At 46.0% G+C, this 11,157-nt stretch overlaps 2 protein-coding genes across 5 annotated transcripts in view; one reads left to right on the forward strand and one right to left on the reverse strand.

The window, feature by feature from the left end:
- The window catches only part of LOC146287665 (teneurin-1-like), a 107,872-nt gene extending 101,796 nt beyond the window's left edge, over positions 1 to 6,076 (forward strand). For both annotated transcript variants that reach the window (XM_084698901.1, XM_084698902.1), the window contains 3 exons: positions 1,069 to 2,289; positions 2,406 to 2,548; positions 3,081 to 6,076. In XM_084698901.1, the coding sequence (XP_084555027.1) occupies positions 1,069 to 2,289; positions 2,406 to 2,548; positions 3,081 to 3,836 (2,120 nt within the window). In that variant the 3' untranslated portion in view covers positions 3,837 to 6,076. The remainder of the gene's footprint in view (positions 1 to 1,068; positions 2,290 to 2,405; positions 2,549 to 3,080) is intronic.
- A 126-nt stretch (positions 6,077 to 6,202) lies between these two features.
- agtr2 (angiotensin II receptor, type 2) lies at positions 6,203 to 10,914 on the reverse strand. 3 transcript variants are annotated; one of them, XR_014755234.1, is made up of 4 exons: positions 10,591 to 10,914; positions 6,896 to 7,052; positions 6,705 to 6,768; positions 6,203 to 6,516 (listed from the first exon to the last, which is right to left on the reverse strand). XR_014755234.1 is itself a non-coding variant. In XM_084698903.1 (2 exons), the coding sequence occupies exon 2, from the start codon at positions 9,259 to 9,261 to the stop codon at positions 8,206 to 8,208; it is 1,056 nt and encodes a 351-aa protein (XP_084555029.1). In that variant the 5' UTR covers positions 9,262 to 9,302; positions 10,591 to 10,877; the 3' UTR covers positions 7,410 to 8,205. The 3 variants fall into 3 exon arrangements, 1 of the variants encoding a protein (XP_084555029.1); XR_014755235.1 differs by having other exon boundaries at positions 6,896 to 6,966; positions 10,591 to 10,913; XM_084698903.1 differs by lacking the exons at positions 6,203 to 6,516; positions 6,705 to 6,768; positions 6,896 to 7,052 and adding an exon at positions 7,410 to 9,302 and having other exon boundaries at positions 10,591 to 10,877.
- Between the last annotated feature and the right edge of the window lie 243 nt (positions 10,915 to 11,157).

An 11,157-nucleotide genomic window follows, 5' to 3' on the forward strand; every position in this document is an offset into this window, starting at 1 on the left:
GGCTGTGCAGCTGTGCAGTGATGAGCAATTTCCCCCCAGTGTCCCAGAGTTTGATTCTGTCTATTGACAGATATGCATGTGTCTCTGCTGGGGGTCTGCCTCGCCCCCAAGGGCTGGCCTCCCCCCTGCTCTGCTCCACCTCCAGCCCCCGCTGAGGGGACCCGTGGTGAAGCTGTACCTAACCGTGTCCCAGGGCACCTCTGCCAGCAGGCTCCGACAGGGGAACAATACCTCTGATTTTAACCTGAAATAAGCAATCAGGGAAGAGAGCGGGAAAGCGATGATAGAGAGAGGAGAGACGGGGGTCTTGGAGGGTGTTTTATAGCCCGACTGGATTGATCTGGTTTGAAGATGAATACAGACAGAGTTGCTGTTGAGACGCCCTCACAGATGATTGACACGGAGTCTGTCTCTGACGGCTGTCTCGCTGTTGCTGCTGCGACGCGTCACTGAAAATGTTCCATGTTTCCTGGACACTTTCAGCCGTGAAACAAATATGACGGTTAACGCTAAACGAACGGCTTGAAGTGGGAAATCTTATGGCAAGCCTTCCTCCCGTGTCACACAGTTTACTCAGACTTCCATAGCTAAAAACGAGGTTACACTGGATGCTGTTGTAGGCCTTAACAGAAGTGACAGGGTATGAATAAGCCCATGTTAATTAACTTCCATCCGGGTGGTTTGAATGTATCACTCCTCTGCAATTTCAAGCTTGGAAGGGCAGCCGCTTTGACAGTTATTTGCAGTCACATAATGTCATACAAGGACCTCAATACCAGAAGGACAGAAGTCATTAAAATGTTAAAAATTGTTCAATTCATTCAATTTTTCATAAAGTAGTTATTCACTGTTTTTAAAGTGGGTTTAACAGAGATCCTTTGAGATTACGGGGTAGTTCTAGCACTCTCAAACCTCTCCACAAGGGCTCTGGGGGTTTTTTGACAAAGGAAAGAAACTTCCAACATTCAACTTTAAATGAACGTAAAATATATATATAAAACTTTAAAATCTCATTTTCAAAATGTCTTCTTAAATCTGAATATGACTCATTTGGTCTTGTCCTCCCAGGTCCTCTGGTGGGGAGGCAGATCTACAGGTTTAACGTGGAGGGTCTTGTGAACGCCAGGTTTGACTACAGCTACAACAACTTCCGGGTCACTAGCATGCAGGCCATGATCAACGAAACCCCTCTCCCCATCGACCTGTACCGCTACGTGGACGTATCTGGGAGGATCGAGCAGTTCGGCAAGTTCAGCGTCATCAACTACGACCTCAACCAGGTCATCACAACGCACATCATGAAGCACACCAAGATATTTAACGCCAACGGGCAGGTGATCGAGGTGCAGTACGAGATCATGAAGGCCATCGCCTACTGGATGACCCTGCAGTACGACAGCTCAGGGCGCATCACCGTCTGTGACATCAGGATCGGCGTGGACAACAACATCACACGCTACTCCTACGAGTACGACGCCGACAGCCAGCTGCAGGCCGTGGCGGTGAACGACCGCGCCCAGTGGCGCTACAGCTACGACCTGAACGGCAACATCAACTTGCTGAGTCACGGCAACAGCGCACGACTGACGCCGCTGCGCTACGACCTCCGAGATCGCATCACGAGGCTGGGAGAGATCATGTACAAGATGGACGAAGACGGCTTCCTCCGCCAGCGAGGGAACGTGGCGTTTGACTACAACTCCAACGGCCTCCTGGTCAAGGCCTTCGACAAGGTGTCTGAGAGGACGCTTTACTACCGCTACGACGGGCTGGGAAGACGGGTAGCCAGCAGAAGCAGCGACGGCCAGCAGCTCCAGTTCTTCTACGCCGACCTGACCAAGCCCACCAGGGTGACCCACATGTATAACCACTCCAGCGCCGGCATCTCCTCCCTCTACTACGACCTCCAGGGACACCTCATCGCCATGGAGCTGAGCAGCGGCGAGGAGTTCTACGTGGCGTGCGACAACTCGGGCACGCCGCTGGCCGTGTTCAGTAGCAGGGGACACATCGTCAAGGAGATGCGTTACACTCCCTACGGGGACGTCTACTTGGACTCCAACCCCTCCTTCCAGCTGGTGGTGGGCTTCCAGGGGGGGCTGTACGACCCCCTGACCCGCCTGGTGCACCTGGGGAGGAGGGATTACGACGTGGTGGCGGGGAGGTGGACCACCCCCAACCACAACCTGTGGAGCGAGCTGAGTGCCCGCCCTAAACCTTTCAACCTGTACTCCTTCAAGAACAACTACCCCGTGGGAGACCTGCAGGACGTCAGGAAGTTCACCACAGGTAAACACAGACTCCCACCCGAGCCTGGGGTTCGGTAGAAGCCTGCCGTGTACCGGTAGTTATCTTGAGGAAAAACGAAAAGCACGTCTCATGTGTTTTGTCTCTGCTGCTTCCAGATATCAGCAGCTGGCTGCAGCTGTTTGGGTTCCAGCTGCACAACGTTGTTCCTGGGTACCCCAAACCAGATGTGGAGAGCATGGAGCAGACTTACGAGATGATGAAGACCCAGACCAAGACTCAGGACTGGGACCCCAGCAAGGTGAGAAGCTTCCAGAAGTTCACTGGGAGACTAAAGTTAAAGTTAGACAAGTTTGTTCAGTGTGCGTTCCATGTAGGCTGAAGCCTTACTGCAGTGACCTAACTGCATTTCGTCCCCCCTCTCTCTTTCCATCTCCTTGCCTTTCCTGTCACACCTCACTTGAAACTGTCCACTAAAGCATGAAAAAAAATATATATAAATGTGTGTATAAATATATACCTAAAATACCCAGATTGCTCAATCATTAACCGTTAAGGAGTAGCGTCGCACACGTGTGGTCGTTCGAATGCGGGTCTCACAGCGTCGCAAATATGCGATTTCGAACATTCTAATTGAATATTTTCTGATGGACAAAAAATATGCGACAAACGCTTTAGTATGGCTTCAAAATGTACTAATGAGCTAGCTACAGTTTCGGAATAATAACTTACGCTGTGGGGACCGTCGGAAATATTTAAAACTTGCGCATCTAAAGGTTAAATATCATGTGAGGTTGCTGAACGCCATGACCTGAGTATCCTGTGTCTGGCAGGTTCACCTTGGGGTTCAGTGTGAGCTCCAGAAGCACCTGAGGAACTTCATCTCTCTGGACCGGCTTCCAATGGGCCGGGTGAGTCCGGGGCCGGGGCCGGGACCCAGCCGGAGGCCTCGCTTCTCCGCCATCTCCTCCATCTTTGGAAAGGGCGTGAAGTTTGCCATCCGGGACGACGTCGTCACCACGGAGATCATCGGCGTGGCGAGCGAGGACAGCCGGCGACTTGCGGCCGTGCTCCACCGGTCGGTGTACCTGTCGGGGCTGCACTTCACCGTGGACGGCCGGGACACGCACTACTTTGTGAAGGCAGGCCTCCTGGAGGAGGACCTGGGGGTGGTGGGTCACGGTGGGGCGGGCCGCGTGCTGGAGAACGGCGTGAACCTCACCGTGTCGCAGATGACCACGGTGGTGGGCGGGAGGACGCGGCGCTTCGCTGACATCCAGATGCTCCACGGAGCGCTGTGCTTCAGCGTCCGCTACGGGGCCACGGAGGAGGAGGAGAGGGCCCACGTGCTGGAGGGCGCCAGGCAGAGGGCGGTGGTGCACGCCTGGGCCAGCGAGCGCCGGAGGGTGGAGGAGGGGGATGCAGGCTCCAGGCCCTGGACGGAGGAGGAGAGGCAGCAGCTGATCTCCTCAGGGCAGGTGCCCGGCTACGACGGATACTTGGTCCTGCCGGTGGAGCAGTATCCAGAGCTGTCAGACAGTGCCAACAACGTTCACTTTATGAGGCAGAGTGAGACGGGGAGGAGGTGACAGTGACACTGCTGCGCTAGCCTGCTGCTCACGGTTCTCCCTCATCCAAAGACAGTCTGTTTTTAGACGCGCGATGATTTGTTGTACCGTTTTTCTAGGATGATGACAAAGAATATCAAAAAAGACAACTGCCTTTAAATGTGACAAATGATGGTAATTCGTTTCACGTGTTCCAATATTACGTTTCTTTAAAAAAAGAAAATGAAAAAAAAAAGTCGATTATTTGAACTCTAAACTGTTTTTTTGTTGGAGTGACGTAGCTAGCCTATGTAATTTGATCTACTTTGTAAATTGTTAAATATGCTGAAGACGGCAGACCTTATCAATTTCATTACCATACAGTTCATCTGAACACATAGTATACATACAACAATTGTTAGCTCGATTTATACAGTACATATCTCTTTCCAATCTTGACAAATGGTTGTGAATGAAAGCTGTTGTCTTCTTCTATGACTAAAGAAATTGGCAGTGCCGGGTTTAGACACAAGATATTGTACATAGCAAGTGCTTTAGCGAAAACAAGTGCTCAACTTGATAATGTGATGTTACAGATTATTATGTAATTGTCAATCCTGTCAATAGAATTGAACAGTGGAGTTACGAGTTACGCCGTGCAACAGGAATAGGCTGTCATGCTGAAACCTGTACAGTAATAGTTTACCTTTTTACTAATTGCTTAATGTAATTAGTGTATTATTATCTGGGTGTATTATGGATGGAGCTTGTGCCTTTCTGCTACTAACCGTCCTTATAAACCACGAGACAGTGTTATTGTTTTTACCGATTGCGTACTAGACGAGTCCTCATGAAGGGAACGTAAGGGGATGACGCCCTAGAAACAGTGCTTATCCACGGTGTCAACACTGCAAATACCTCATCCTGTTGTGATTCACAAGTGTTAGTCCAACCTTCCGTCTCCTTGAACGATCCGATGACTCGCCGGTGCAGAGAGCAGGCCCGCTAACGGAACAATGACACGGTCACATAGTAGAAGTCACAGTGGGGGGAAGGCTACTCAGTGAACAGCTCTGTGATTGCTGCTTCCTCTGGGCTATCACTCCACACAGGAGCTACAGGACAGTTGATAGCAGGGTACTGGAACAGGAGGTAGTGAACTTGTGGAAAATGCACAATATTTACACAAGCCGCTCTGTGGACGTAAAAAGACAAAAAAAAAAAAAACTTTTATATATCAAATAGGATATTGATATCATAAAGCGAGTGGAATTAGACACAAATATGGCTTTGTATCATGTTCCAAAACATTGTTTACGCTGGCTTAGTGTGGTGGCAATGAACGTATTTCATCCTGTGTCGTTTGGAAACACGTGTATAATTATGGCTGAGGTGTGCTGATGTGTGGAACTTTGAAACAGATTGTTGAAGTCGCTTCGAGTTCCAAATTATAATTTTTTTACTTTGCTTCCAGTGCACCTGGGTAATTCACCCTCTTCAGTTTTATCCTGTTGTCCTGGTGTGAATGTCCTGGTGTGTTGAGAATTCACCAATAGATCGTCCACACGAGGGCACCCAGCCAAAACTAAAATAATACTTTTATTTGTATTTATTTTTTCCCAGAACGCAACATAGATGTGTGGGAAAAATCAAGTTTGTTTTGATCCAAACCCCTCTCACTCACTCCCACCCATCGCCATCACGTGGGAAGCTTTTAGTTGGTATCTTGGATAACTGTGTTTGTAAGATGTTTGTGCTGGCATTATTTTCCAGGCCTCTCGTATATAAGTGATAAATTTAGCACTGTGGAATAGGTCGAACCAAAAGCATGGGGGATTCTGCAGAGGGAATCTGAACCATCTGTATTCTAATAATCACTTGAATACAGTTTGGGTCATCAAGTGTCATTCTGTACAATCTTATCATTGTTTACTTAAACTCTCATTTGGTTGTATTGCAAAATGAATAATATAAAACATAGGCTATATGGTATATAACATATTTTGGGTAAACTAATTATTACAAATATATTATCCCTTCAAAGGAAACCAGTCACTCTCCCCGGAGATGTTGCTGTTGATACAGTCATAGTTTGATAGCAAGGAGTGGAAGACATCCATGGTGTGATTAATCTGTGTAGACTGGTGATATGAAACACCAACAGCACGATCTGTGTAGACTGGTGATATGAAACACCAACAGCACGATCTGTGTAGACTGGTGATATGAAACACCAACAGCACGATCTGTGTAGACTGGTGATATGAAACACCAACAGCATTTGATCGTATTTTCCACTCTCGACTATGACCCTGAAGGCATGTGTTCCTGTGACTATTCCAGAGGATGTTGTTGTAAATAGAAAAAGTTAATATATTGGATGTGGAAAGTTCATATTCAAAACAAGGTACTTTGAAGGTTTGACTTTTAATAAACAAATGTTAAAATGCAAATAATATGTGACACGGAATTCTTATTTTTTGTTTTATAATCGTGACAAACATTGACAGGGATCAAATGAATGGAATGAGCTGTGTAGAATTCAAGCTGACTTTCAAAAGCCCTGTTTTCACATGAGCAAATCCTTTCCATTGGTTTATGTGTGGCTCCTGTTTTCAACAGGGAACAGTAGAGGGCTCTCCAAGCCTTGGTCTTGGTTAGTATAAGCGGAAAGTAGATTCTTCAGATTCCGGAAATATCGTGGAACTATTGCAGGAGATGCCTGAAACAATAATTTCCAGAATAACTGACTGTATCTGGCATAATTATCATATAATTTATTATAATATAATTAAATTCATGGAGTTATGTTGTTAAGTATGAAGGTATCCATCTGGTTCAATGGAATTGATTTTGCAAAAAGGATTGATAACAGGATGTTGAGAATACTGGTTGCATCTTTTGACTCACCTCAACTGTCCACAATCTGTCGCTGTTTCGGTAGACTCTATAGGTGTAGACATGAGGTTTGCGTCTTATGGTGGAAAACCGTCGATCATAAATAAAGAAATGCATCAGTAAGCATGGTGGGATGAATCTTCTAAACGGTTTGTGATCATGACCGACATGTCAAATAAACAAGCATCATAACTGTTACTTACAGAACGCAGAGGCAGTAGGTGTTTGGAAGCGTTTCGCTGTCCCTGACCAGATAACATCCATCCAATCCCACCTGCGCAAGAAGGAGTTCTGTGGTTTTCTTACTGATCGCTCCATGATACACAGATAGACTATCCATCAGGCTAGCTGGTACTAAATCTACAGAAACAAACAAGACGCACCCACGATACTTATGCAGAAGGAAATTGTGTAACATCCTGTGTGAACATGAGTTTGAAACATTAATATATAGTTTTAGGATGTTGACCCGAAAGCAGTTCAAAAAAGAGTTTAGTGTGACATGGGGGGTGAGATGGCTGAGCGGTTAGGGAGTCAGGCTATTTATCAGAAGGTTGCCAGTAGGATTCCCGACCGTGCCAAATGACGTTGTGTCCTTGGGCAAAGCACTTCACCCTACTTGCCTCAGGGAGAACGTCCCTGTACTTATTGTAAGTCGCTCTGGATAAGAGTGTCCGCTAAATGTAAATGTACATGAAAAACTGCATGACACAATGCTTTAGTTAGATGTTTTACTGCAACTTCCCAACCCGACCACAAGGTGGCACTAAAGCTTTAGATATGTCAGTTAATGCATCTTTTCTTTCTCGTGGACAGAGCTCGGATTTGGGTCTTTAAAAGCTCCACTTTCTGTTATGTAAACATGGATAGACTATAAGATACACAAATTTACACTTTATTACTTAAAGATCCACCATATAAAGCCATGTACTCTACAATATAAACAATATTCAACAAAATCCACCCTTGAAAGGCTGGCAGGAGTACTTAAAAATGCTGGTTAACGCTGGTTAACGTCTGCACAAGACATTAACTACATCATTTGACAGCAGAGGCTACACATACTAAATCAGGTAGACCTCAGTGAATACAAGCATTAAAGTTTAGACATTTAAAAAAATGCTATATTTGATATATTCATACATTAAGTTATTTATGTACAATAGAAACATCCATTTAGTGCATCACTGAGACTGGCTGATACACATTAACAAGCTAAAAGTGACTCATCACTGTCAACTGCTTCTCAGACATCAACAAAGAATGTCCACAGCACTAAAAAACGAATTCTGACATAACAGCACTTCGCCCTTTAAAGGGCCCATGGGACATTTACTGACATTCAAATATATGTTTACATGCCCTCTGGCCTGCCTCCATGGAGGCCGTGTTTGGAAGCCTGCAGGTTAGAGACTCTGGAGAGCTGGGCCCAAGGGTCACCCAGGGGTCAACCACTAAGATCCAGACAGGTTAACCCTGTCGTGACAACCTCCTGCCACTAGGTGGAGCTGTGCTAACTGATAGTCTCCAGCGGCCCTATGTCCTTGAGATCGCTCAACTTCCTGGAGAAGGAGCTTAGCCTGGTGCTAATGGAGTCTCTCTTCTGGGACAGCCGGGGAACCTTCTCCTTGTACACGCGACACAGCTGCTCTCTGAAGTGGTTCCCCACGAAGCAGTACAGGAAGGGGTTGATGGCGCTGTTGCTGAACCCCAGGCAGAGGGAGAAGGGGAGCAGGGTGGTGACGGCCTGCTTGGCCCAGCACACCTCCAGGATCCCCAGAGAGCTCATGGCGTGAAGGAACGTCAACACGTGGAAGGGGAACCAGCAGAGGAAGAACGCAAGGACCACCGCCACAACCATCTTCATCACCCTGTCCAGGTTGCTGGAGGTCTTGTCCAGGCTTGGAGCCTCGAGGAGGTGCCTTCCAATACGGCAGTAGCAGCTAGCGATGACTGTGAAGGGCACCAGGAACGCCAGGATGTTTTTAGCCAGCGCCAGGCCTGGGAGCCAGTTATCGTGTGGGTAGATGGCGGCACAGGCAGTGACCATTGGCTTCATTTCGTGGATGTCCCTGAAGACCATGCTGGGGATGGTGGACAGACCAGCGACCAGCCAGATCACAGCGCTGATCACACGGGCTTGACAGAGGTTTCTGCTGCTCTGGGACTGCAGGGGGTAAACAATGGCCCTGTAGCGATCCACACTCATGCAGGTGATGAAATAAATGCTGGCGTACACATTTAGGGTCAGCAAGCTGCTGCACAACTTGCACATCAGTCGGCCAAACACCCAGTTGTAGTCAAAGGAGTAGTAGACCGCCCAGAAGGGCAGACTGCTGAGGAAGAATAAGTCTGAGAGGGCCAGGTTCACGATATAGGTGTTCGCTACCGTTTTGCGGTTAGATTTTTGGCACAGAACGTACACCACCAGTACGTTCCCCACAAATCCCAGGATGAAGATGATGCTGTAGAGGGTTGGGACGAGCTTGTTTTGGTGAAGGGACGGCGACTCGGAGTCACACCCTGTAGAGTTGGCGGACATGGAGAGATTTGAGAGTTCCGTTGCCATGGGGACCGCGAGTGCTCCGTACCGTTAGCTCCTGATGAACCCTGCGAGTAATCACGGACAGAGTGAACAATCTGACACACATCTGCTAAATGAAATATGGCTACATGTTTTTCTTGTTATTAATCACCATTTGAAAAAAACAAGATGTAGTTTTGCAGGCACGATATGAAGTTGCACAATGATGGAGCGCACAAATCTTAAGTCACTTTTGCCAAGACTACTTGGTTTGGAGCTCTAAACTAATGTTTTGATGAAAGTTCGACTTTGGACTCGCTATTTGTCAGTATGGTTATAATTTAACTCCATTTTGTTACATTAATTTTCATGACACAACAGTCTCAAAAGTAATTTGATGGATTAACCAAGGGGCTAAAGAGAGGATCACGACGAACGGAAAAAGTAATGGGCCGTGTGGGATTTTCTATTTGGACTGCATCGTTTTGAGAAAATGTATCAGGTCGTTTTCTCTACGGCTTAGGCGCCATCTGGTTACTGTTAGTATAGAAAGAGACGGAGGGACTGCGGGCCTGGCTGTTTCAGGGGGCTCTGGGGAACTAGCCTTTTCCTCTTGCCCCACTCCGCAGACCCTGTGTGAGAACAGTCTCTACAGGGGGGACGCTACCAGCACGCAGTCCTGCAACGTAGCGGACGTTACATAACGCAACAGCTGGGGACAATGTTGAGAAAGGAATTCCCCTAATTGATTTTTATTGATTGAAAGATGTATTAACTGGTCGTATGTAGCACCGTAGCCATATATTAATTATGTGTTGTTTCTAAGCTACATTTGTAAAACATTGGCACTGCACATTTCTATATGACCCCTCTGGGACAACACAGTCACTAAATCTTATGTGCAAATGACTTGTCTTAAGAACGCTGATGTTTTTTGTAATGATTTCACTGGTGCAGTTTTAAATGTAGGCCTACTTAGTTTAAGTAAAATACCACTGCCACTTCAACTGTGTTAAAGTCTGTGTTGAAATAAGAATTCCATTACCCACATGTTTACTGTTAAGAGTTTCTGATGAACAGCAAGACAGGTCATGCCAATAATAATACGTAAGCTTTGTGTTATCTTCAAAGAGTTCAACTCAACTTTAACTTTATTGTATAACATCTTATGAAATGTTTACTATTCTAATGTGCATTGTGAACATTATTGTATCAATTCATATTTAAATAGTTTTCATTGTACATAGTTTAAAAACTAACAAAGGGCTAAATCGTATTTAAAGAAATCGACAAAAACATGTGAAACACTGTTGTTTCTGTATTACATATATAAAAACAGCAACACTAATATCCTATTAAATTAAGTCAGTTTACCTTTTATCTTGTTCCCCTTTTCAAGTTTATTCCTTGGGAGTTTTTGCCTCGGCAGTCTGGTTGGAGAGGACTTGGTTCTGGTTTTATGTTCTCTGTGGTCCATAGGGAGTCAGCCTCTTCTGACAAAAAAACTGGAAAGCTGACCACGTGCCGACATGGTGGACCAAACTAGGCTCTTGTCATTCCTCCTCTTCTCCTTCCTCTCTTAAAACAACCGTGACTTCAACTGGGGCAACACAAGAACAAATTGTAGAAAACACAAGCTTTGCTTTAGTTAGATTATCACCTCAGTCAAGGAATTCTAACTGGGCATACAACCAGCAGAGGAGGTTGCTTGAGGAATTGCAAAAACTCTCAGTGCAAGATCTAAAACAACAAATATTTTTCCCTACAATCAGAGATGGCAAAAGTACACACATCCTTCACTCAAGTAGAAGACATGTTTAAAAAGACTCTGGCAAAAGTACTGACTACACTTTGTTAAATGTAGAAAGTAGAAAGTATGGATATTTGTGTAAAACATGTAAGGGGTGAAAGTTAAAAGGTAAAAGTACTGGAAATCTACTT

Source organism: Hypomesus nipponensis, chromosome 5, assembly GCF_054491055.1.
Source record: "Hypomesus nipponensis isolate SF chromosome 5, ASM5449105v1, whole genome shotgun sequence".
Lineage (NCBI taxonomy): Eukaryota > Metazoa > Chordata > Actinopteri > Osmeriformes > Osmeridae > Hypomesus > Hypomesus nipponensis.

Coding starts and splice junctions, on each gene's coding strand:
- agtr2 (XM_084698903.1), bottom strand. CDS start 9,261: ATGGCAACGGAACTCTCAAATCTCTCCATGTCCGCCAACTCTACAGGG.